Source organism: Pogoniulus pusillus, chromosome 3, assembly GCF_015220805.1.
Source record: "Pogoniulus pusillus isolate bPogPus1 chromosome 3, bPogPus1.pri, whole genome shotgun sequence".
Lineage (NCBI taxonomy): Eukaryota > Metazoa > Chordata > Aves > Piciformes > Lybiidae > Pogoniulus > Pogoniulus pusillus.
Genome location: NC_087266.1, coordinates 7,904,115 through 7,931,298, shown reverse-complemented (window position 1 = coordinate 7,931,298; position 27,184 = coordinate 7,904,115). Strand labels below are relative to the sequence as shown.

Genomic DNA, 27,184 nt, shown 5'->3' with positions numbered 1-27,184 from the left:
TGTTTAACATATGTGGCAGCATCTTGCAGTTGGTTTCTGTGAGCTTGTTCTGGAAGGACAAGCTCCAAACATGCCCTAAAACAGACAGCGGACTGGGAGCTTCTAGGTCTGGTGACCTGGACATGGCCCAGACTTGCCTGGACATGTTCTGGGTCTAGGAAAAGCAAGTGCATGTGTTGCACATGGTCTGACCTTGTGGCACACAGAGACTGTGAGCATCTCTGGCCATGTTTGAGCAGTCGACCATATAGGTTCAAGTATCAAGTTTCTCCCTTTAACTTTCTTCTGCTATTAGTCATTATCAGCTGAGGAAAGTTATACTAACACTGACCAAAACAGTAAGCCTTGTGTGGTGCAGCAGACATACTGGAGGGCAGGGATGCCATCCAGAGGAACCTGGACAGGCTGGAGAGGTGGGCACAAGCCAACCTCATGAGGTTCAACAAGACCAACTGCAAGGTCCTACGTCTGGGTGGAGGCAATGCCAACCGCAAATCCAGGCTGGGCAGTGACTGGCTGGAGAGCAGCCCTGAGGAGAGGGACTTGGGGGTGCTGCTGGACAAGAAGCTCAACAAGAGCCAGTAGCCCAGAAAGCCAACCAGAGCCTGGGCTGCATCAGGAGAAATGTGGCCAGCAGATTGAGGGAGGTGATTCTCCCCCTCTGCTCTGGTGAGACCCCACCTGGAGTACTGCATCTAGTGCTGGAGCCCTAATTACAAGAGGGATGTGGACATGTGTGAGCCACAAGGATGGTCAGAGGGCTTGAGCACTGAAAGAGTTGGGGCTGTTCAGCCTGGAGAAGAGGAGGCTTCCAGGTGACCTTATTGTGGCCTTCCAGTTTTTGAATGGGGCCTACAAAAAGGTTGGGGAAGGACTTTTTAGGCTCTCAGGGAGTGACAGGACTTGGGGGAATAGATCAAAGCTGGAGGTGTGGAGATTCAAACTGGATGTGAATAGGAACATTGACTGTTGCAGCAGCATCATTACCACATGAAATCAGCTGAACTCTTCAGTCAGGATCATAGACTCAGGTAGGTTGGAAGAGACCTCCAAGATCATCCAGTCCAACCTATCACCCAGCCCTGGACAATCAACTAGACCATGGCCATAAGTGCCTCAGACAGGCTTTTCTTGAACACCTCTAGGGATGGCAACTCCACCACCTCCCTGGGCAGCCCATTCCAATGCCAATCACTCTTCTCTGGCAAGAACTTCCTCCTAACATCCAGCCTAGACCTCCCCCGGCAGAATTTGAGAGTGTGTCCCCTTGTTCTGCTGCTGGTTGCCTGGCAGAAGAGACCAACCCCCAGTTGGCTACAATGAGGTCCCCCCTGAGCCTCCTCTTCTCCAGGCTGCACACCCCCAGCTCCCTCAGCCTCTCCTCACAGGGCTGTGTTCCAGGCCCCTCACCAGCTTTGTTGCCCTTCTCTGGACACATTCCAGTATCTCAACATCTCTCTTGAACTGAGTAGCCCAGAACTGGACACAGCACTCAAGGTGTAGCCTGACCAGTGTTAAGTACAGAGAAGGAATACCCTCCCTTGTCCTGCTGGCCACACTGTTCCTGATCCAGGCCAGGATGCCACTGGCTCTCCTGGCCACCTGGGCACACTGCTGGCTCATCTTCAGCCTGCTACGTCTCCTCGTCTGTGTGGAGCAAAGTGATGTTTGGCCTAGGGAAATGCTGTGTTTTTTGTTGTATTAATGAAAAATGAGATCTTTTTTTCTGGCTAAGAGTGAGTGCAAATGAGAACTCTGGGCTTTGCTGATAAAAGCTAATGTACCCAGGAACAGGTCATGTAGTCAGATCTTGGTCTTAGCTCCTGATACAAGTGAAATGCTGTGGCAGTACATTTAGACTGTGCCTAGAGAAATAATCTTAAAATTATTACTAAGAAGAGAGGGTAACTTTTTTATGTGTGTGTAAAAATGTCTACAATCATTATATTTTCTTAGGAAGAAAAATGGGAACAGAAAAAGCCTTTTTTTCAGTTCCAAAAAAAGCCTCATCTCTGCAGGTACAAAACAACTCCTTTCTTTCCTGACCTTTCTCTTGAAGGGAGCAATAATAATGTTTCAGTTGCTGCAGTGAATGGCAGTGTGATGTGTCCCCAAAAGGTAATAGGTGTGCAGTTCAATACATCTCTGCCTCTCTGCAGTTGGTAACAAGGGAGAGGTTGCTGCTTATTTAGAAATTCTCTAACTGGGTCGTGTTGTATTTCACTTGCATCTTAGGATCTTGCATCTCAATATTGAGGGCTGCTCTCTGGTAAGACACAGTAAGTATCAGTAATGACTGGGTGCCGCTGTGTCTGCCTGTGGTTCTGCATCTTGAATAACCATGGAAAACTCTTCAGTAAGCTAAAGTGAATTGCTGCAGATATGAAACTGTTTCCAGAAGAGAGAAAACAGGGTTCAGGAAATCATCTGTAATTTTCAAGGGCTTTATTCTTGGACAGATAAATGTTATTTAGAGTGAGCAAATCCTGACTCCCTGAGCAATGTCAGTGATTTCAGTGCAACTGTTCAGGCCACAGATTATCATCTGTGAATGAGAAAGTAAGAACTACTCTCCCTTTTGGGGTGGATAGATACCCAAAGGCAGCAGACTTACTGCATCTCAGACAGATGTTGAAAATTGCCATCAGCACTGAGCATTTTGTACAACTGCTTCTGTGCTTCTTGCAGCTCTTCTCAAGATTCAGGGAATTTATTTGGACTTTGTGTTAGGGGTTTTATTTTAAGACTCTTTTGTTGGTGTTTGTAATAACTTTCATGCTTGTCAGTCTTTTTTACAGCTTCTGAGAAGGGCTTGGTTTGAGTCAGTCTTTTCATTATGAAAAAGGAAGCTAATGGCACTGGTCATCTCAGGCATGCTTGAGGCACCACAGAAGTGTCCAGAAAGCCTACCCCTCCCCAAATGGATCGTTTTTGGATTTGTAAAACTCTCTACACCTTCCCAAGAGCATTTCTGTTCTCACTTGTTTTGTCAGCCAAGAGGACTTGTTCCTATCACCACCAAGGCAACTTTGGTGCATCCAGTGCTAGATGTGGTAGAGTGGTAGAGATCAAGGTAGCAGAAAGCCCCAAGGTGACCTTATTGCAGCCTTTCAGTATCTGAAGGGGGCCTACAAGAAAGCTGGGGAGGAGCTTTACAGTATGTCAGGGAGTGACAGGACTAGGGGGAATGGACAGAGCTAGAAATGGGTAGATTCAAAGTGGATATTAGGAAGAACTTCTTCAGTGTAAGGGTGGTAAGACCCTGGAATGGACTGCCCAGGGAGGTAGCGAAAGCCCTTCCCTGGAGGTGTTTAAGGCCAGGCTGGATGAGGCTCTAGACAGCCTGATCTAGTGTGAAGTGTCCCTGCCCTTGGCAGGGGGGTTGGAACTAGATGATTTTTGTGGTCCCTACCAACACTGACTGATTCTGTGATTCTAAGTCACTGCTCACTTTCCCACAGCTCACTTATGCTTGATGTAACAGTGTCTGTGGCTGAGATAAGACCTGGTATCAGATTTCCTTTTTCTCATTGCCTGAGTCCCAGGCAGGTATTTAATTTTATCCGAAAAGAAAGACTCACTTGGACTGAAGAGAAGCTTTGGTACATGAGTGCTTCAGGATGTGATCTTTTGGCTATGGAAAGGTTTAGCAAGGAGAGCACAGATCAGAAAGAGCAGAGAAAGGGGACTGTTGCAGACAGAACAGCAGGTGATTCCTTACCATCTTGACATGTGTCTTTTACTGATAGTGACACTTTACATAGACAAACTGCTTGGCATGTTGCAGGGTTTTAGAGCCCTCACACTACTGCACAGCTCACCTTTGAGCCCATGAACAGGAATCTCCTTATTAAGCATCTCTGTGAATAACTGCTTTTCAGCATCTTCAGATGCAAAATCTACTGACAGCAGTATGAGTACAGCTTGACTGTGATATGAACAACTCTATAAACCCATTGTACCAGCAGTCTGATTAATTAAGCATATTGGTCAGCTATTAGAAACCTCTGAGCTCTTCTGAGATACCCTGAGGTCTTCAATTTCTCTGACCTGACAATATACTGTGGATATTTTATGTCTTCCATAGAACAGTCAGGACCACATAAAATCAGGCCCTCTGGGTGTTCATTATTCCATGCCAAACATTATTATATAGCCTATTCTAGTACAGTAGAGCTCTTGGGAGCTTTGCTGTGCACACCATCCCCTTGGAGACAGTTACAACAGGAGACAAATGAGGCAAAGAGGATTGCAGCTGACAGTGCTGTATGGATAAATCACTTGGTTTCTCATGTAATGGGCAACTATGTAAAGCTCATATCCATTATGACCTAAATAACTTAGATGGAGCTGTTCCTTAAACTGATTCTACTCCTAAGCATCATTTTTTCCTTGGCATTAGAAATATTTTTGCATATTATGGCCTTCCTCCTCAAGCTTGCAGTCTCTGGTCCTCATGAGAGTCTTCATTCACCTCAAATATTTGCCCCATGCGCAATGTACCAAGACATGAGCAACGTGGGAGGCAACTAAAGTGCACTGATGGCAGCTTCCTGACAGAGGTGACTGAGGAGCTGAAGAGGGAAGGTGTCCTGCTGGACTTCATACTTATAAACCACAAAGAACCACATGGGGCAGATGTGAAAACTGGGCTCAGCTTTGCCAGTGGCAGTGATGAAAGGGTGGAGGTCAGGATCCTGAGAAGAGAGAAAAAAGCAGGGTTGCAAGTATTGACTTCAGGAGAGCAAACTTCAGCCAGTTCAGAGATATGCTTGGAAGAGTCTTCTGGAGGCCCTGGAAAAAAGAGAGGTCAAGGAGAGCTAATTCATTTTCAAGAAAGATCTATCCCCACATGCAGAAAATCAAGCAAAGGCAGCAGGAAGCCTGCATGGATGAATTGGACACTGTCATTGGACACTGGAATGGGCTGCCTGGGGAGGTGGTGGAGTCGCCGTCCCTGGGGCAGTTCAAGGCAAGGTTGGACGTGGCACTTGGTGCCATGGTCTAGCCTTGAGCTCTGTGGTAAAGGGTTGGACTTGATGATCTGTGAGGTCTCTTCCAACCCTGATGATACTGTGATACTGTAATAAGAAACTCCAGAATAAATTCAAGCATCAAAATAAGACATACAAGAGGTGGAAGCAAAGACAGGTGACTAGGAGTATAGACTTACTGTCCAAGCCTGCAGGGGTGCTGCCACAAGCCCCAGGGGAGCTGACTGATGTTGTGAAGCACTCCTGATTGTCTTTGGAAGGTTATGATGAGAAGGAGAGTTTTCTGAGAACTAAAAGGAAGTAACTGTCACTGCTATCTTCAAGAAAAGCAAGGAGAATCCAGGGAACTGCAGACTGACAAGCATCACCTTAGTCTCAGGAAAGATGATGGAGCAAATCCCCCTGGAAGCCATTTCAAAACACAGGAAGGACAAGACAGTGATTTGGAGGAGTCAGCATAGAGTTCTGATGGGCAAGTCATGGCTGACCAAGCAGATAGCCACCTAGGATGTAATCACTGGGTGCGAGTACAGGGAGAACAGTGGATGATGTGCAAGGCTTTTGACACTGTCTCCTGTAACATCTTTCTAGACAAACTGATGAAATACATGGTAGATGAATCAGCAGTGATATGGGTTGAAATCTGGCTGAACTACCAGCCTCTAAGGGTTGAAATCAGCTGCACAAACTGGAGGCCGGTGACTAGAGGTGTACCCCAGGGATCAATCAATACTGGGACTAATGCTGTTCAACATCTTTGTTAATGACCTAAATGAGGGAACAGGGTCCGCTCCTATCAAGTTTGCAGGTGATATAAGATGACTGAGACATCAAATGGGTTTACTGCCATTCAGAGTGGTTTTTACAGACTGGAGAATCCAGTAGCTAGAGTAGAATAACCCCAAGCATTGCTGCACACTGGAAGACAAATCAGCTATCCTGGATTTGACTGGGACAAAGTTACTCTTCTTTCTAGTAGCTGGTATGGTGCTGCATTCTGGATTTAGTATGAGAATAGTGTTGACAAGACACCAAAGTTTTAGTTCTTACTGAGTAGTGTTTATACCAAGGTGAGGATTTTTCAGCATCTCATTCTGCCCTGCCAGCAAGAAGGCTGGAGAGGCACAGGAAGTTGAGAAAAGATGTGTGTGGGACACCTGACACAAACTGGTCAAAGAACTATTTCATATCACATGATGTCATGCCCAGTATAGAAATTGGAGAGAGTTGGCTGAGAGGGGCAAATCACTGCTCAGGGACTGGCTGAGCATTGGTCAGCAGGTGGTGAGCAATTGCACGGCATGCTACTTGTCTTGGATTTGATTTCACTCTCTTTGCTGCCTTGCTTTTTACCACCATTACAGTTTTCTTTTTCAGTTTTTATTTCTATTGTTAAACTGTCAATCCATGGATTTTTACTTGAGTTTAGATTCTTCCTATCCTACCATGGTGAAGTGAGAAGGAGTGGGTGACCAAGTGATGTGCTGTTACCAGGTGGGTTTAAACCACTATGCCAGCTGGAAGGAACTTCACAAAAAAGGACCTGGATATCCTAGTGGAAAATATGTTGAACCTCAGCTTTTCAGCAAAGGCCAACATTCTCAGCTGCATGAGGCAGAGTGATCTTTCAGCTCTAATTAGCAGTGGTGAGATACATCTGGAGTGCTGTGCCAAATGTTCCCCGGTAGAGGAGACAAGGAGAACTGAGTCCAGCAAAAGAAAACGAAGATGATTGAGGACTGGGAGCATCAAAGGAGAGACCAAGAAACCTGGGACAGTTCAGCTTGGAGAAGAGAAGGCTCATGGGGATCTTAGCAAGGTGTATATGGGACAGAGTGACTAAAGAAGACAGACAAAGATGGAAACTCTAAATATATATTTGTATATATATTTTTTTTTCTCTCTGTGTAGTCAAACACTGGAACAGATTTCCCAGAAAGGTTGTGAAGTCTTCATCCCAGAAGATACTCAACACCCAGTGAACATGATTGTGAAGAACTTGCCCTCAGTGACACTACTTTGAACCCAGAGACTGGATGCAGTGATTTCCAGAAGTACCTTCCCACTTCAGTGGTTCTGTGGTATTTTAAATTACAGTGATACAGCTTATGAACTGTACTGCTGATGATTTTGTGTCAGGTAAAGGGAGTGTCTCCTGTTGTTTTGTTACAGGATTTCCATTTGCTATTTCAAGGGAAAATTTTTAAGCCAGTCTGTGTTAATCTGCGATCTACTCTTACAAATGTTCCTTCACATGAAGTTGGTGCTGTGGGTGAGCACCATTAGACATTGATAGCCTTCAAGAATCAGACTGAAATCTACATGGCTCAGACAGCAGCTTTTTCTGATGTGTTCTTACACATCCTTAACACAGCTTTGTTCTTAACGAAGTTTATTCTCTGTGGAGGACAAGGTAGATTAGTCTTTTGGCTCCTGCTGTGAGGATTGCATAGCAACCTTCATGGGAAGGCGTAATACAGAGTACTGAGAATCAGAAACTTTCTAGCTTGATTGAAGCTTACCTCTATGTAGTACTTTACCTGTTTGAACCTCCACACACAAATCACAGTATCACAGTATCATCAGGGTTGGAAGAGACCTCATAGATCATCAAGTCCAACCCTTTACCACAGAGCTCAAGGCTAGACCATGGCACCAAGTGCCACGTCCAATCCTGCCTTGAACAGCTCCAGGGACGGCGACTCCACCACCTCCCCGGGCAGCCCATTCCAGTGTCCAATGACTCTCTCAGTGAAGAACTTTCTCCTCACCTCCAGCCTAAATTTCCCCTGGCGCAGCCTGAGGCTGTGTCCTCCTGTTCTGGTGCTGGCCACCTGAGAGAAGAGAGCAACCTCCTTCTGGCTACAACCACCCCTCAGGTAGTTGTAGACAGCAATAAGGTCACCCCTGAGCCTCCTCTTCTCCAGGCTAAACAATCCCAGCTCCCTCAGCCTCCCCTCGTAGGGCTGTGCTCAAGGCCTCTCCCCAGCCTCGTCGCCCTTCTCTGGACACACTCAAGCATCTCAATGTCCCTCCTAAACTGGGGGGCCCAGAACTGAACACAGTACTCAAGGTGTGGTCTAACCAGTGCAGAGTACAGGGGCAGAATGACCTCCCTGCTCCTGCTGACCACACCATTGCTGATGCAGGCCAGGATGCCACTGGCTCTCTTGGCCACCTGGGCACACTGCTGGCTCATGTTCAGGTGGGTATCAATCAGCACCCCCAGATCCCTTTCTGTCTGGCTGCTCTCCAGCCACTCCGACCCCAGCCTGTATCTCTGCATGGGGTTGTTGTGGCCAAAGTGCAGCACCCTGCACTTGGAGCTATTGAACCCCATCCCATTGGACTCTGCCCATCTGTGCAGGCAGTCAAGGTCCCGCTGCAGAGCCCTTCTGCCCTCCAACCCAGCCACATCTGCCCCCAGCTTAGTGTCATCTGCAAACTTGCTGATGACTGACTCCATGCCTGTAATAATTTACGGTCCCTGAAGAGTGTAAAACTGTTGCACGGCAAATTTGGTCCAGGCTTTTGTTGGTAACTCCATGGCAGCAACTTTGCAATGAGTGTGATGGTTCAGTCTACAACCCCAGTGAATGGTCTTGCACTTGGCTTATTGAATCTGAGACACAGTAATACTTGTTTAGAGCCAGCATATTTCAGACTGGTTCTGTGCTGTGTGATGCTTTCTCTGCTGTTTGGCCTTGGGACCAAGCCATTTTACTTTTCCCACAGTATTACTGACCCCTTGTTATTGGTTTTTACACTTGGCAGACATTCTGGTCCTTCCCTTATTGCTTTTTGAGTTGCATTGTGTTCATGTACTCCCAGGTGACCGCTCAAATGCACTTGGTGTAAAATGCACTGCAACCCATCTATGATTTTGTCTGCAAGCTCCAAAGGATAGACCTCAACTTTTATTAGGGTTGTCTGCATCTATACAAAAGTAAAAATATTTCAGCCTTGAGAAAGGGAATTATATCCAATTATTACTTTTTGAGTCTGATGGAATAGAAAGACATGTTTGCATCTGAGCACCAATCGTGTTCACACAGGTAACTAAAACCATCTGAGGTGTCCTGAGGGACCTCTATAGGCTGGTGGACATGGAAGTTATATTGGAATGTGCAAGAACTGGCCAACCAGCAACAGAACAAGGGGACACAGTCACAAGTTTTGCCGGGGGAAGTACAGGCTGGATGTTAGGAGGAAGTTCTTCACAGAGAGAGTGATTGGCATTGGAATGGGCTGCCCTGGGATGTGGTCGAGTCACCATCCCTGGAGGTGTTCAAGAATGAGGCACTTAGTGCCATGGTCTAGTTGACTGGCTAGGGCTGGGTGCTAGTTTGGACTGGATGATCTTGGAGGTCTCTTCCAATGTGGTTGATTCTATGATAAGTCCATTCTCTAGCAAACTGAGCTTTTGTAATTGTGAGAGAAACATAGTCACAAATACAATGATTCATGCACCCATGGGCTGTTACTGTTTGGAATCTCTTGTGTTCTCACTGTTTCTATGCCCTGAATCTGATATTGCCTTGAGATCTGATCTTGTAGGATCTGTAGCTCAAAAAAAAAACCTAAAAAAGATCTGTTACTCTAGGAAGCAGAATTTTACCCTCAGGCAGTAACTCCTGCCTGTTTAAGACTTCAGCAACGAGGCTGTAATTGTAAGGTTTTAGCTGTTTGTAAGAGGTATACAGGCAATATTGTGGATAGAGCATTCCTACCATCCAGACCTTGTTTTGTAGGACAGGTGGAATGTAATTCCCAAGAGATTACACTTGGGCATGCTCTTCAAATCCATACTGCTATGTTATTGACTGAGTGCTTTCAGCAAGGGTGTAGGTGAACATCTAATGAGTGAGAATAGTTGAGTGCAGGAGTTATAATTCATTTTGGAGCAGTAACATGGCATCTGATCGTAAAAGCTAACTTGATGCTTCTCTTGGTTGCATAAAATTCATGTAGATACTCCTTGAGGGATCTGTCTTGATAAAGTGTATTTTCTTCTGAGTTAATTATAAGTTAAGAAGATCATAATATAATCAAAGGGAAGCTTTAACTGTGTTTGACAAGTCAATAGCCGTTCCACGATGGGTATGTTTGATGAGCCAATAGTAATTTTTAACTAAATGCCTTAATCATAAGAACCATTGGAATGGAAGAAGGGAAAATCCAAACTAATTAAGTCTTTCTAATCTAAAAGCAAAACTGGGGGAGATGTCCCATTTTGTTGTAATGATCTGTTTCTTTGCATGAGATGATTCTTCCCATAATGAAGTCAGTGATTATGCTGTGACCAAAACGATGAAGACAACATACTAATAAAAGACGAATGGTCCTCTGTGTAGCTAACAACTTACTATTTATTCCATACCCCAGGATTAATTGAGATGCAGGAGTCTGACAAAAGAAGTTGTGTGGAATATCAATGCCGTTGTGGTTTTGTGCTTCTGGGTTTGTTTCTTTCTCTGTTTGTTTTTGTTGCTGTTGTTTTATTAGTTTGGTTTTTTTAAAGCAGGACATAATCTTCTGATCCATTTGTGTGTGTATATACATATGGATGCATACACACCCAGATGTATACTTAGAATTTCTCTGGCTTGTGGTGTCATTTATCTTATTATTCAGCAAGATCAATGTGATGGCATAGGCCAATCCCCTGAAGACATTCAAAGCTAGCAGCTACAACATTAACAGCTGTGGTATAAAAACTCTGGGTAGTTGGATGGCAGCATTTCAAGTATATATATTTTTAATGCTCTGAATGAGGGATTGCTTCATGGCTTTAAGTTCTCACACAACATTGCCATTTTAAAAAGGGTGTTGCCAGCAATTGGTGCTCAGTCAGGATTGATTGCCCTTTCTGTGACATATGCCATGCAAAGAGGAGTGGAAAAATCCAGGATGCAGTAATGAAGGCCTTGATTTGTGCCACAGAATCACAGAACTTTAGAGTTTAGAAGGGACCTCCAGGGATCAAGTCCCTGCCAAGGCTGGATCCCATAGGATAGTTCACTCAGGAACACATTTGGGCAGGTTTTGGAAGTCTCCAGAGAAGGAGACTCCACAACCTCTCTGGGCAGCCTGTTCCAGTGCTCTGTCACCCTCACTGTAAAGAAATTTCTCCTCACGTTGAGGTGAGACCTTCTATGTTCCAGTTTGTAGACATTGCTCCTTGTCTTATTGCTGCTGACCAGTGACAAGAGATTGGTCCCATCCACTTGACACCCACCCCTCAGATATTTATAGACATTGACGAGATCTCCTCTCAGTCTTCTCCAAGCTAAACAGCCCCAGATCTCTCAGATCTCTCAGTCTTCACAGGGGAGATGCTCAAGTCCCCCAGCCATTCTTGTGGCTCTCTGCTGGACTCTCTCCAGCAGGTCCCTATCTCTCTTGAACTGGAAAGTCCAAAATTCGACACAGTATTCCAGGTGTGCTCTCACCAGGGCAGAGTATAGAGGGAGAAGAAACTTGTAGACCTCCTGGACACACTTGTCTCTCTTGGCTTTCTTGACCACGAGGGCACATTGCTGTCCCATGCAGAACTTGTTGTCCACCAGGACTCTAAGGTCTTTCTCCAGGGAGCTGCTTTCCAGCAGGGCAGCCCCCAACCTATACCAGTGCCTGTTGTTCTTCCTCCACAAATGTAGGACCCTCCACTTGTCCTTGCTGATCTTCACGTGGTTTGTCTTCATCCAGTTCTCAGCCTGTCCAGATCTCGTTGAATAGCAGCACAGCCTGAGGGGCTGTTGACCACCCCCCGCCAGTTTGGTATCATCAAACCAGTCTTGCAGTGACAAAATTGTCTACCTTCCTGCATGGCAGTGCTTACCACTCCTGCAGCAGAACTACAGATGAGCAGCACATTAACACCTCCCTGCACCAGCACCTAGGAAGCTAAACCAGTACAGACACTTAGGTCAGGGCATGGCAGCAGTCCCCCAAAAAGGTGGAACAAGGCAGAACTGAGGGCCTTAGCCTGCCTCAAAAGCATTCAGCTGATGGTGTCTATGAAAGGCATCATGGAGTAAAGATATCTGGGTACAGCTTTTACTTCTCAAGACACTTCAGTCCATGCTTCACTTGAGCTCAGGAAATCATACCTCTAAATGGACTTAAGTCTTATACACATTCATCCCACATCTGAACATCTTGCTAAAGTCACCTCTCTTCTAGCCCTGCCACCATCCCTGTGGTGACCTTAATTAAGCCCATGAAGAGCTCATTGTACCAGGGTGTTGCTGGGGCCAAGAATTTAGACAAGTTCAAAGAAGAATGGGAAACAAACAAGTAACACGATTATCCAGGGCTATTATAGCTAATGCTAACAAAAACTTTGGAAGGGAAATAAAGCCTCATGCTTCTGGATGTAGGCCAGTCTCTTAACTATACTTACCAATAGTCTAAGACCTGCAGTTAAATAGTATCTGCTCACAGGGAACTTCTGGCCACTGGCCATCATCAAAGGATAAAAGATCAGGTATAACCTCACTCAAAACACCAATTTCATCATTTCGTGAACTGCAAAACCCTCTCAATGTGCTCCCTTCTGAAGATCCAAAATGGAAAAGGTTCTGCTTCAGAGGGGAGTTGTGACCACTGAGAGGTGCTTGAGTGCTGGATCCTCTCTGAAAACAGCAGTGCTGTGAAGGTACGGTTCACAGGCTGCACACAGCCAGTAGCAATGATAATAAGCTTGAATTATGCAAAGATAGCAGCTGGGTAGAGTGAACTGATTTGCTTCTCAAATTTATGATGTCTGTAGCTGACAGCTTTCAGATTTTCTCTTCAAGCAGAAGCACACAAGTGGCAACTTAATGTTTGGGTTTGATTTTTTTTTTTTTAATGTTAGTGAATCATAGAATGCTTTAGGTTTAAAGAAACCTTTAAAGGTCATCTAGTCCAATGCCCCTTACAAGGAACTGGACCATCTTTAACTAGATCAGGGTGCTCAAAGCCCTGATCAACCTGACCTTGAACGTTTCAAGGGATAGGGTTTCTACTACCTCTCTGAACAACCTGTTCCAATGTTTTACCACTCTCATTGTAGAAAAAAATTCTTCCCTGTATCTAGAGTAAATCACCACAAAACCATTATCCCTTGTCCAGTTGCAACAGACCCTGCTAAGAAGATTGTCCCCATCTTTTTTATAGCCCCCCTTAAGTACTGGAGGGCCTCAGTAAGGTCTCCACAGAGCCTCACTTCCCCAGACCAAACAACCCCATCTCTCAGCCTGTCCTCACAGGAGGTACTCCAGCCCTTGGATCATTGCTCTTTAGACATTATAATCAATTGGAAAAAAAAAAAAACCCATGGCTTTTATTAAAAATAAAATGTTTCAATCAAAATAACACATTTTTCTCCTCAAATTACCCATTTCTACACAAACTTTGAAGTCTGAATCTAAAGACTGATTATAAAAGATTGCATAATGCAAGTGTCCTGAATTCTTTGTCTACTAAAATCCAGCCTTTTGAATAGATGACAAATCTCTAATGTCATTTCAGTGCCTATTTGGAAAAGAATGCCCTCAAATAAAATTTCAATGTGTTGTTTTCACCTTATCAAGACCACCAATAAAGGTGAAAGTCATTCGTGGATAAAGTTTCACAGAGTATTAAAATTCTCAGGCTATGCTATCAAAACTGTTTAAAGAATCAAACATCTCTAGGCAATGTATGGGATCTGCAGCTAAGCTGCCATGCCTACAGCTACCTGAAGGGAGGCTGTAGCCAGGTGGGGGTTGGTCTCTTCTGCCAGGCAACCAGCAACAGAACAAGGGGACACAGTCTCAGGTTGTGCCAGGGGAGGTATAGGCTGAATGTTAGGAGGAAGTTGTTGCCAGAGAGAGTGATTGGCATTGGAATGGGCTGCCCAGGGAGGTGGTGGAGTCACCATCCCTGGAGGTGTTCAAGAAAAGCTTGGCTGAGGAGGCACTTAGTGCCATGGTCTAGTTGATTGGCTAGGGCTGGGTGCTAGGTTGGACTGGATGATCTTGGAGGTCTCTTTCAATCTAGTTGATTCTGTGTTTCTATGAAACTGCCACTGTGTCCCTTATTTAAAATACAGGGTCAGTCACATCAAGGGTATGATTTATTCAGATGTGTTGAATTCTTTGCAAAGTTTGGCCTATAACTTATATTGGAAAGCAAATAATTGGTGAGACAGTGTCACTCATATACTCTAATGCAGTTCAGCTTTTATACTTCTGATCACTGGAGTCAAGAGATAGGTGTGGAGGTGGCTTTGTTGTTTGTGGGGTTTTGTGAGTTTTTTAAAAGAGTATGAAATCATAGAATCAACCAGGCTGAAAGAGACCTCCAAGATCATCCAGTCCAACCTAGCACCCAGCCCTATCCAATCAATTAGACCATGGCACTAAGTGCTTCATCCAGGCTTTTTTTTCAATACCTCCAGGGACAGCGACTCCATCACCTCCCTGGGCAGCCCATTCCAATGGCAAATCACTCCTAACATCCAGCCTAGATCTTCCCTGGCACAACTTGAGACTGTGTCCCCTTGTTCTGTTGCTGGTTGCTTGGCAGAAGAGACCAACCCCCACCTGGCTACAACCTCCCTTTAGGTAGTTGCAGACAGCAGTGATATCACCCCTGAGCCTTCTCTCCTCCAGGAAAAACAAAGCATAAGCTGTGCTGCATTCAGGTGTGAACAGGCTTATAGCTACAGGCAGAAATTCACAAATGTGTTAATGAATTATGAAATATGTGTCATAATTAAATTCATCCATCCCTCCTAGTGTGGACACATGTAAAGGTGCTTTGTATTACTGTAACTGCCACTTCTAGTGGCATTCATGTTGACTTACATTGATTAAAACCAAGTCATATCCAAAAACAAACTACACTGGTTTAATTTTTGCACTTTAATGGAGGAGTGGAACCTCTGAAAGGAGCTTTCTCCTGTTTTTGCAGTAACATTTTTATTTAAAGGTGTCTGGAAGCAAGCCTGGGGGGAGAAATTGTCACCAAAATGACAGTAAATAAAAAGAAGCATGTAAAACTATTGCACAACAAAACCACGCTTGTGTTTCGCTTCCAGTGAGGAGCAGAACAGGGAGCAGAGCTGCTGCATGAGCTTTGCTGCAAAGTCTTTAGTAACCAGACTAATCCCAGACACACCTCGTGCTGACCTTTACACACATACGCACAAAACTCGCTGGCAGAGTTTCTTCCCCTAGCCCCTTGCTTCCTTCATCTCCCAGCAGGGCTGACTGCTGGACCTGGTGATCCTGCTTCCGTACAGAGCGAAAGAGCCTCCACCTACCTTCTCTCCTTCCCTCCCCGGTTCCTCACTCCCTCTCTCCCCCTCGGGCTGGCTGGCAGGATTCCTCGGGCAGAGCATGCAATCAGTTTGCAGGGAGCAGCTGCAGCCAGAGCAAAGATGCAGAAGCACAATCAGAAGGAGCACCTCTACAAGCTGCTGGTGATCGGGGACCTGGGAGTGGGCAAAACCAGCATCATCAAACGTTATGTCCATCAGAACTTCTCCCCCCACTACCGGGCCACCATCGGAGTGGACTTTGCCTTGAAGGTGCTGAACTGGGATGCTGAGACTGTAGTACGGCTGCAGCTCTGGGATATTGCAGGTGAGTGCAGAGGAGGACCCTTTGGCCTGTAACCTGTCTAGAGACAATACAAAATGCAGACTCAAATTAATTTGTACTAATCTTTAAGTTGGAAACTACCAGTGCCCCTGTGCTGAGGAAGAGGAGATTGAGCAGAACAAACTTTAAGGGCAGACTGGCATTTAGGAATCTCCCTGAAGCCAGCAGTCCTCCCCTCCATGCAAGGAGTGTCAGAATGAAACCTGCTCTGTCTGATTTTATTCCCAAGCCTTTACACATGTGTTGGGTACACAAGCAACTCTCCCCAAATGCCCCAATTCTTCCCTTACAGCTTCAGCTGTTCAGCTTCCCTCGTTAGACTAACAAATCTCCATCACGGGTGGGAGAATAACAAGAATTTCCTGTTACCTCTGTCTAGGTCTGTGGAGGAGATGAGGGATTTGAGAAGACTATTAAAATGATATTCATAGGTTAAAAAAGTATGGGAAAAGTATCACTGAGCTAGTTTATGAAAGTCTTCCCTCTTCCTTTCCTTCCTCTCTCTTCTACCTTCTTTCCATCGTCCCAGGCGAATGTAAACAACTTCTGATGCGCTTTGAAAAGAGAAATGTTTCGCTTTGGCGATAATCCTGGATGTTAAAAATGCCTTTACTTGTGTTTACTTGTCCTTATTCAAACATCAAGCAGGGAAAAAAAGCTAATTTACTCCCTGCAGGAGGGAAAAGACTAAAGAAATGCAGCTATCCTTGCACGCTTACATAACTAAAAGGCCACAGAATCTGACATTGCTGCTGTCAGTGCTTCAGAGTTTTTATAGTTAGCTTCCAATTAGCTCCCCTCCCCCCTTTTTTTTTGCCACCCTGCTTACTGGGAGTTGATACTTTTTGATTTGGTCTGCAAAACTAAATTAAATCCTGCTGGCATATTTCCTGTGCTATTAAGTAATCATTTTTTCATTTGGCATATGTAGGAATCCAAGGGCAGGAGCAACTCGCTAGTGTTCTAAAAACTCAATTCAATTAAGAAGTGGCATTTATTAAGTAGGAGATGGAGGTGAAAATTGTATCAGCTGTTAGGCAGCTGTGCCAGTGTATGACCTGAGCTGTGGGTTCAGTTGTCTTGTCTGAAACAGCACTGAGTGAAAACTACTGAAATGAGAAAATTCTTGGCATTCTTATTGGCGGAGGGAGTGCCTTCCTTCTATACTTAGCTGCCTCATGTCTGAGCTCTGAATTTGGCACCAAGGTACTAGAACTTAGTGCAACAGCACTGCTTTATGCAAAACATGCATCACCTCAGCTTTCTTTTCTATACATCAGTGTAGTCTTACAGGGTTTATGATATTAAATAGATATCTCTTCAGTCTGTTGTAAAGCTTGTCCAGTGCTCACTGTTATAAGCTCTCATTCTGAAAAGCATTAAAATAAATCACATATTTGGGGAGAAAGTAATCAGTGATCAAAGTGTTGAATGAGATTCTCTGAGGCTCAGTTCCTAGAATCAGAGAATCATAGAATCAACCAGGTTGGAAGAGACCTCCAAGATCATCCAGGCCAACCTAGCACCCAGCCCTAGCCAAGCAACTAGACCATGGCACTAAGTGCCTCATCCAGTCTTTTCTTGAACATCTCCAGGGACAGTGACTCCACCACCTCCCTGGGCAGCCCATTTCAATGCAAATATGCTCAGTGTTCATTATTAAAGATCAGAGTAGCACTGAAAGCACAGCTTTTATTGCTCACCAGTGACTGAAGATAAAAATAAATACATATGCATCCAGAAAAACCTTTCTGCATGAGAAAAAAAATATTTAATAGTAAATTCTGAATGTACCAGGGACTTAAAGAATGTATTTTGCATGCCTTGTTTCAGAGATTTGTTATACTACTAATCATGTGCTGGCGGATCATATGATGTAGCTTTCAGTCAGGCTGCAGAAGCAATTACACCGAGTTGTAGTGCTGAATGACTAGCATGCTTTCTGAGTTATCACACATGACAGAAAGAATTACAGCATAGTACTAAATTTCATATGAATTGCTCAATTCAGAGCATCTCTGTGAAGGTCAAGACAGTGGCCAGTAGTAAAAAGAGTTGCTGTCTCTGTTTTAATGTGATCTGTGTAAGGACCTTTAGCTGTTGATGGCTGCACATAGAAAATAAGTTTCATATGCAACACTCTGAATTCAGACCAGCATGGTGCTGGTATGGAAGTTATCATGAAGAAGGCATCTGGATGGTGAGGAAAAAAGTTGTTTAAAAATGTTAGTAAAGCAAAAGTTACTGGAGAGAATGGAAGTGCTTTCTGGCTGTGGTCATATAGCACCAGGAAAAAAAAAAATGGAAATATGAAAGGAAAAGAAGGAGGGAAATAAAGTCTCAGGGCTCAGAATCTCTGTTATTAGGTCATGTTTATTTTGAGGATAAGGCATTAGATTCTCAGTCTCTTATCTAGCTGAAGGTTGTTGACTTAGCATTTAGGGCATCTTGAATTGATACAAATGCTGCAAATGTGTTAATATGTGAATACAGATGTATGTATGTATGTTTGTGTGTGCATGTATATATATATATGTCAGGTATCATGTTGGCTCTTACATCCTTTCCCCTCCCAACAGTAAACTAGAATAGAATCATAGAATCAACCAGGTTGGAAGAGACCTCCAAGATCATCCAGGTCCAACCTAGCTAGGTCCAGCCTAGCACCCAGCCCTAGCCAGTCAACTAGACCATGGCACTAAGTGCCTCAGCCAGGCTTTTCTTGAACACCTCCAGGGATGGTGCCTCCACCACCTCCCTGGGCAGCCCATTCCAATGCCAATCACTTTCTCTGGCAACAACTTCCTCCTAACATCCAGCCTCTACTTCCCCCAGCACAACTTGAGACTGTGTCCCCTTGTCCTATTGCTGGTTGCCTGGGAGAAGAGGCCACTAGCTACTAAGCATAATGTGTGCTCTTCCTTGCACTTTGCTGTGTGGCCCAGTGGTTGCTAAATTGCTTAACAATCATCTAGGCATAAGTTCCTCAAAAATGTTTTTAAGAAAAACAGCTTATCCACATCATTAGTGGAGTTTACATACATGATGACTGCATGAGGGGTGAGGGGGAGCGGGGTGACATACTCCAGCCATGGTATGACCAAGAAGTTTCCTCCTGCTTACTCTTACAGACATAAGAAGAAAATAAGATATTTGATTCAGCTGATGCCATCTTGATTTGTAGTTAAATATGATTTGTATTTCTGTCATCTATACTTTGTTAAGCAAAACTGTAATAAGATCCAACAGCTAAATGCAGAAATGGGGTTTATTTGCATGACAGCTAAACAGAGAACAGTAAGCATTAGAAAAATCAATTCAGGAATAAAGTGTGCTCTGCATCACATATTAGTACAGTAGGAGCTCTTTGTTACAGATAATAGATCCTTGAAGCTAAGGCTGTTAGATAGGAATAATTGGACCAAACTTCATGGTTTATGATGCTATGATATCTGTAACAACAAACTGGTATTAAAATCTATGAATTTATGTCTGATTCACTGAAGCATCTATGTTTCAAGTGACTGAGTTTTCACTATTCTGTATGGGAAAAGATATATCTGGAAAATTCTCCTTGCCTTTAATTTCCTCCAGGAGTTCCATTGCAATTCAGTGAACGTCCCAAACTTTTGGTTTTGATGTTCGTGTCCCTGTTGAACTGTGTCATCACATCTACTGATGTGACATTTCTCTTTAAAGCTTGCTCCTCAGTCTTTTTTCCCCCCTTTTAAAAAATCCTCTTACCTTTCTACCACCCCTACATGAGCATACTCTAAAGCCATTAACCAGGCATTTAGAAAGAAAGCTTTAAACTCCTAACTGTATTTGGAACCAAGCAGCTGTGGTGGAGATGGCACTGAAAGCACAGAGTGGGACAACTTTTGAAGAGACTAACTATTGCAGGCAGCAGATCCAGGTGTATATTCTTTCTACCTTTCTACCATCCTTACAAGAACATACTCTAAAGCCATTAACCAATCATTTAGAAAGAAAGCTTTAAGCTCTTAACTGTATTTTGAACCAAGCAGCTGTGGTGGAGATAGAATCATAGAGTTGTAGAATCAACCAGGTTGGAAGAGACCTCCAAAATCATCCAGTCCAACCTAGCACCCAGCTCTATCCAATCAACTAGACCATGGCACTAAGTGCCTCAGCCAGGCTTTTCTTCAACACCTCCAGGGATGGCAACTCTACCACCTCCCTGGGCAGCCCATTCCAATGCCAATCACTCTCTCTGGCAAAAATTTCCTCCTAACATCCAGCCTAGACCTCCCTTGGCACAGCTTGATACTGTGTCCCCTTGTTGTGTTGCTGGTTGCCTGGCAGAAGAGACCAACCCCCACCTGGCTACAGCCTCCCTTCAAGTAGTTGTAGACAGCAATGAGGTCACCCCTGAGCCTCCTCCAGGCTGTATAACCCCAGCTCCTTCAGCCTCTCCTCATAGGGTTTGTGTTCCAGGCCCCTCACCAGCTTTGTCACCCTTCTCTGGACATGTTCCAGCACCTCAACATCTCTCTTGAATTCAGTAGCCCTGAACTGGAAACAGCACTCAAGGAGTGGCCTGACCAGTGCTGAGTACAGGGGCAGAATAACCTCCCTTGTCCTACTGGCCACACTGTTCCTGATGCAGGCCAGGATGCCATTGGCTCTCTTGGCCACCTGGGCACACTGCTGCCTCATCTTCAGCTGCTATCTACTCGTACCCCCAGGTCCCTTTCTTCCTGGCTTCTCTCCAGCCACTCTGTTCTCAGCCTGTAGCACTGCTTGGGGTTGTTGTGGCCAAAGTGTAAGACCCTGCACTTTGCCTTGTTCAGTCTCATCCCACTGGCCTCTGCCCACCCATCCAGCCTGTCTAGGTCACTCTGGCCCTGAAAACACAGAATGGGATAACTTTTGAAGAAACCACATATTGCAGGCAGCAGATCCAGGTGCATTTCCTGTGCACTTCTGTGCAAGGCTGCTGTCCACATAGCCTTGAGTTTTCTCTGAAGACCAGACTTAGCTGCAGATTTATTGCAGGGAGCAGCTCTGTGAGTGTGAAAAAGAGCAGAGAGCAGCACTTCAGAGCCTTTCTCCTCCCCTGCTACTTTTTCACACTATGTTAGCATCATCATTATCCCTCTTGCTGTGTATATGTGGGCTGGATTATTCATTGCTACCAAAATATATATTAGTTTGTTTTTCCAAGTCTGGTTTTCATCTCATAAAGAGTTGGACCAATGAATCAGAGGCATCCAAGCTGTAGCAGTCATGGATGAACACTTTAGAATCAGTCAGGGTTGGAAGGGAACAAAAGGATCATCTAGTTCCAACTCCCCTGCCATGCTCAGGGACACCCTAGCCTAGATCAGGCTGGCCACAGCCTCATCCAGCCTGGCCTTAAACACCTCCAGCCATGGGGCCTCAACCACCTCCCTGGGCAACCCATTCCAGCCTCTCACCACTCTCATGCTCAACAACTTCCTCCTCATATTCAGTCCTTCCCTGACTTTTTTGTAGGCCCCCTTCAGATTACTAGAAGGCCACAAGAAGGTAATCTCAGAGCCTCCTCTTCTGCAGGCTGAACAGTCTTTCAGTCTCTCCTTATAGCAGAGCTGCTCCAGACCTCTGATCATCCTCATGGCCTTTCTCTGGATGCTCTCCAGCACATCCACATCCTTCTTGTAATGGGGGCTCCAGAACTGGAAACTTAAGTTTCCTTTCTCTGCAACTTTCACCTTCATCATCCTCAGACTTTGTACAGAGATAAGCGAACGTCTCTGTAATGGCGAAGTTTTTAAGGCTGTTTTGCTGCAGAAGATGTAAAGAAGTAGTTTACTAATGCCAGGCACAGCATGTCTGTAGCAGTTTAGGCTTTTCATGGCTGCCAAACATTGCAGGCCATATGCATACACAAGATAGTCATGGTGATTTATAGGCTAAGTTACCTTGAAATTTCTGTTCTGCAAACAGAAATAAGTTCCTGGCTCTGGTAGCTTTATTTCAGTATGAACTTCTGGTGGAATCTATGAGCCTGCTCCTGCTGGCAGTCTCCTGTTCTATTGCTGGTTGGTCTCCTCTGCCAGGCAACCAGCAACAGAACAAGGGGACACAGTCTCAAGTTGTGCCAGGGGAAGTATAGGCTGGATGTTAGGAGGAAGTTGTTGCCAGAGAGAGTGATTGGCATTGGAATGGGCTGCCCAGGGAGGTGGTGGAGGCACCATCCCTGGAGGTGTTCAAGAAAAGCCTGGCTGAGGCACTTAGTGCCATGGTCTAGTTGACTGGATAGGGCTGGGTGCTAGGTTGGACTGGATGATCTTGGAGGTCTCTTCCAACCTGGTCTGTTCTGTTCTATTCTTTTCCACATTCTGGGGTGGTGAACACCACCTCAAGGTTTGCTGAAGAACGAATCTATAAAGACAAAATTTGAATTCATGAGTAGTGAAAATGCAGAAGGTTGTCTTAAAGTGAAAGGTAAAAAAAATGTTGAGATCTGCTCCTCTATTTCCAGCTTCTCAGTGTTGGTTAAAGCCTCCTTAATGCATGCTGGTTCCCAGAAGCTTTGGACTCTGAGGATGAGGGATGGTGGCAAGAAGTAAAAGTGGGCATCAGGCAGTTTTAATCAGTTTTTGCCTTGCACTGTACTTCAGATGCTGTGGATGAGGTGGTGAAAGTTGAGTTTTGCACTGCATCATTATTTGCAGTAACTTTCTGAGCAGCCATAGCAATTAGTGAAAACTGCAGATTTCTGTATAAATGATGCTGGCAGATTTAGGTGGGGTACATTTTTATAAGGTGGGACAATTCAGCTGTTGATTGTTTTAAGGCCATGAAATCACACCTTTACTTTGTGCAGAGGTACCACTGAGATTAGGATAAATATGCAGGCAGGTGCCATTCAGATGGGGAGTCCTTCTTTATGGGACATCTTGCTGCTTTGCACCTTCATCTCAGTGGATTCACTTCAAACTAGGTGTGATGGTTTGGGTGTTCTCTGCCATCCCCAGACTTTGGAAAATCACCCAGACTAGACTGAGCCCATCTGAAAAGTAAAGAATGAAGCTTTATATTTACAGTTTAGCACAATATACAAGCAGGTATTTACAATGTATACAGCTATAGACAGAAATACACAAGATAGAAAGCAATACAGAAACACAACAGCCCTCCCAGAAACCTGAGTCCCCAGGAGGGGCTCCCAACCACCCTTCCACCTTCCTCCCACCCCTCTACCTTACCCTAGAACTTTGCCTTATGCCCAAGGTAGATTGGAGGGTTGGCCAGGGTGTTTAGGAAGCAGATGGGTTAGTCACACAGATGGCAGGTTAGGTTGGAGAGGGAGGTGCAGCCCACAAAACCCAGAAAGCAATTCTTTTATCTATGTTTATGTTCTTGTTCATACATCTCAGCAAGCCTATGAGTGAAGTAGACATGACCATTGTTTCCTTTTCACAGCCTGTAATCTAATTCTTCTCACCAAAACATTCTAGCTAGGCTCAAACTAACACACTAGGGGAGGATTAATTTGGTTTAACATGTAGACATTTTGTACTGAGCCATCTGAGTATAAACTACACACCCTGCAGGGTTGAGATTAAATAATTCCATAATGAAGCTTATGTGATCACTCTTAAACTTCCATCCTTGGTGAGAAGATGCACTCTAGATATGTCTCATAAGTCTATGACTACAAAATGCTCTTAATACGCCCAGTTAATTTTATGGAGCCTAAATTAGGGCTGATTACTACCAACATAAAACACTGTCTTAGTGAGCAAGGGCCATCAGTCTTAAAATCATAGAAGCATAGAATCAACCAGGTTGGAAGAGACCTCCAAGATCATCCAGTCCAACCTAGCACCCAGCCCTATCCAGTCAACTAGACCATGGCACTAAGTGCCTTATCCATCCTTTGCTTCAACACTTCCAGGGACGGCAACTCCACCACCTGCCTGAGCAGCCCATTCCAATGCCAATCACTCTCCCTGTGGAGAACTTCCTCCTAACATCCAGCCTAGACCTCCCCTGGCACAACTTGAGACTATATCCCTTTGTTCTGTTGCTGCTTGCCTGGGAGAAGAGATTGACCCCCACCTGGCTACAACCTCCCTTCAGATAGTTGTAGACTCCTAATACACCTAGTTAATTTTATGGGGCCTAAATTAGGGCTGATTATTCCCAACATAAAACATTGTCTTAGTGGGCAAGGGCCATCAGTCTTGTGAGGTTTGAAGCCAGAGGCTTTGCCAGGGAGGCAATAAAATACAATAAGACAGATCATTCAACTACCTGAAGGGGCATTGTAGCCAGGTGGGGGTGGCCTCTTCTCCCAGGTAACCAGCAATAGAACAAGAGGACACAGTCTCAAGTTGTGCCAGGGTAGGTATAGGCTGGATATTAGGAAGAAGTTGTTGCCAGAGAGAGTGATTGGCATTGGATGGGCTGCCCGGGGAGGTGGTGGAGGCACCGTCCCTGGAGGTCTTCAAGAAAGGACTGGCTGAGGCACTTAGTGCCATGGTCTAGTTGATTGGATAGGGCTGGGTGCTAGGTTGGACTGGATGACCTTGGAGGTCTCTTCCAACCTGGTTGATTCTATGATTCTATGATTCACAAGTTTCTGAACCTTACAGTGCAAAGCAAAACCCATCTTTCCCAGTCCCTCTTGCATTAAAGCAGATGCTAATGTTCAAGACTGCCTGCAAGATAGCACTGAGTACTAAAATGGTTGATCTATTTTCTAGCCTAATTACAGTCTAAGCCATTGTGTGGCTGTAAATCTAAGGGCAGATTCTGTCACCTTTAATACATCAAGCAGTTCCTATTTTCATGAGTAATTCTGCTGAATGAAAATGTTTTAGGAAAGGTATCTCATCTATTAAGGTAGGTATTTGTTCACCTAAACAAGACTCTCTGGAAAAAAGAGTCCTCCTGGATCCTTAGATACAACATTTAGCTCTTCAAGCACAAAGCAAGCACTAGAGATCCCTTTTTAAACAACAGAAATGGAATAAAAGTAAAGAGCAATGTGCAACAAAGCCATTATTCCAAAGCAGATTTTCTTCCATTCAGAGCTGCATAATGCCTTTATGCCAACCATTTGCATATCTTAATTGCAATCAGTGGGGAAAAAAGACCACTTCAAAAAAAAAAGGGGGTTAGGTACTTTATTCAGCCAGCAGCTCCATTCTTTCCCTCACTTTGAAGGGACTCGTGATGGAAGTTGGTGAGCTACATCCACTTGCATAAAGCTAGTTTTACTAACTAGGAGGAAACAGTGTGAAACCATTTCCTGTAACTTTGTAGACCACTGGTAGCCATAAAATCACATCAGGAGAGGCTTTAATTCCTCTAATGACTTTGTGATGGTTTTGTGTTGCAAATGAATAATTTAGTTCATGTTCTATGACAACATATCCTGCATAGGACATAGGGAGCCTTGGCTGATACAGCTGAAGGCTGTGCAGCCATCCAGTGGGACCTGCACAGGCTGGAGAGCTGAGCACAGAGGAACCAGATGAGGTTCAACAAGGACAAGTGCTGAGTCCTGCACCTGGGGAGGAATAACAAACTGCACCAGTACAGGCTGGGAGGTGATCTGCTGGAAAGCAGAGCTGTAGAGAGGGACCTGGGAGTGTAGGTGGCTAACAAGTTACCCATGGCACAGCAATGTGCCCTTGTGGCCAAGAAGGCCAATGGGATCCTGGGGTGTATTAGGAGGAGTGTGTCCAGCAGATCAAGGGAGGTTCTCCTCCCCCTCTACTCTGCCCTGCTGAGACCTCATCTTGAATACTGGGTTCAGTTTTGGGCTCCACAAAGTTGAAGAGGGACAGGGATCTGCTGGAGAGGGTCCAGTGGAGGGCTGAGAGGATGATTAGGGGACAGGAGGGTATGGCTTATGAGGAGAGGCTGAGGGACCTGGGGCTGTTTAGTCTGGAGAAGAGAAGTCTTAGAGGGGATTTGATAAATGTTTATAAACATCTGAGGCTTGGTCAGGAGGTGAGGGACAGGCTCTGCTCACTTGCTGCCTGAGATAGGACAAGGAACAGTGGGTGTAAATTGCAGCACAAGAGGTTCCACCCTAACCCAAGGGGGAACTTCTTTGCTGGAAGGGTCCCAGAGCACTGGAACAGGCTCCCCAGAGAGGTTGTGGAGTCTCTTTCTCTGTAGACTTTCAAGGTCTGTCTGGATGCATTCCTGTGTGATCTATGCTAGATTGTGTGGTCCTGCTCTGGTAGGAGGGTTGGACTTGATGATCTCCTTGGGTGCCTTCCAACCCCTAATATCCTGTGATCCTTGTCTCAAAGATCTGTGTCCCGATAAATATGGGTAAGGCTCAAATTTAGCTCTTCTAAATCATGTGTATTTCATTGTAATGAGGCTGGAGCTGGTCTCATGAATTGCTAATGATAGGACAAGAGAAAATGGCCTCAAGTCGCATCAGAGAAGATTTAGGTTGGATGTTGGGAGGAAGTTAGGCACTGGCACAGGCTGCCCAGGGAGGTGGTGGAGTCACTGTCCCTGGAGGTGTTTAAAAGGAGAGTGGATGTAGTGCTTGATGCTATGGTCTAGTGATTAAGGATGCTGGGATGAAGGTTGGACTGGATGATCCTGGTGGTCCTTCCAACCATAGCAATTCATAGTGATTAGATGTTGTGCTGAGGTTTGGTTTAGTCAAGGAGTTGTCAGTGTGAAACTAATGATTGGACTTGATGAGCTTGAAGGTCTTTTCCAATCTAAGAAATTCTGTGATTCTGTGATTTACAGTGCAAGCATCTCAGGAACTTTGCATGAGAAGTAGAAACTATCACTAAAATACAATATGCATCAAAACCTGATTGTTTATGTTGCTGCTTGCCTCACTTCTGAGTTTCTGATCAGTCCTTGGCTTTTGTTTGAAGGCACCTTCTTGCAGATGAAAAGAAAAAACCATTGCCCATCAAGGAGATTATTGGATAGCACATGACTTAACCATTCATCTGCTTAGCCCACTGACAGGAGTCATAAGACATTTCACTAAAGCACAGCCATAAGTATTTTTCAGTGTGACTTCATATTTCTTGGAAATTCTAATGACAGTTCTTACTTTGACAATGAGATGCAGTGATTGTTTGAGGTGTTAAAAAACCCCAAACAGTTTAAAAATCAAACATGAATTTGGAGGCATCCAGCTTTTGTTTCTGTATCATCTGAATGACTTCTCTCCTTGCACCAAGGGCTAGCACATAAAGCTAAATATATGCATCACAACCTGCTGGTGTTGACCCTGTAAGTGCTTTCAGTGCTATTTCCATTAAGTGAAACTGCATGGTCTGGAAGCTGAATAATCAGCACCCTTCAGTTCCCAATCCAGCCTTGAATTTGACAGTACAATTTCCAACAGGTAAAACTTCTACAGGTAACCTTCCTAAGGTCAGAGGCAGACTGCCAATCTTCTTGTCTGCCTAACTTACTCAAAATTATGCACAGTGAGAAAAATAAGGCTAGAAATAGGTTTCCATTGAATGCTGTCTATATTTATAGCACCTTTTCTCAGCTGCAGCAGCATATGGTTGTCTTGCTGAAAGATATCTGTTGTCA

At 44.7% G+C, this 27,184-nt stretch overlaps 1 protein-coding gene across 2 annotated transcripts in view; it reads left to right on the top strand.

Moving 5' to 3' along the window:
* RAB38 (RAB38, member RAS oncogene family) overlaps nucleotides 1-27,184 on the top strand; it is a 63,168-nt gene that overhangs the window by 18,148 nt on the left and 17,836 nt on the right. Inside the window, exon 1 of one of the 2 annotated variants that reach the window (XM_064140459.1) lies at nucleotides 15,406-15,610. The exons of the other annotated variant lie outside the window; for it this stretch is intronic. Within the exon in view, the coding sequence (XP_063996529.1) occupies nucleotides 15,406-15,610 (205 nt within the window). Of the gene's footprint in view, nucleotides 1-15,405; nucleotides 15,611-27,184 lie in introns of those variants that run through there. 2 annotated transcript variants of the gene reach the window in all.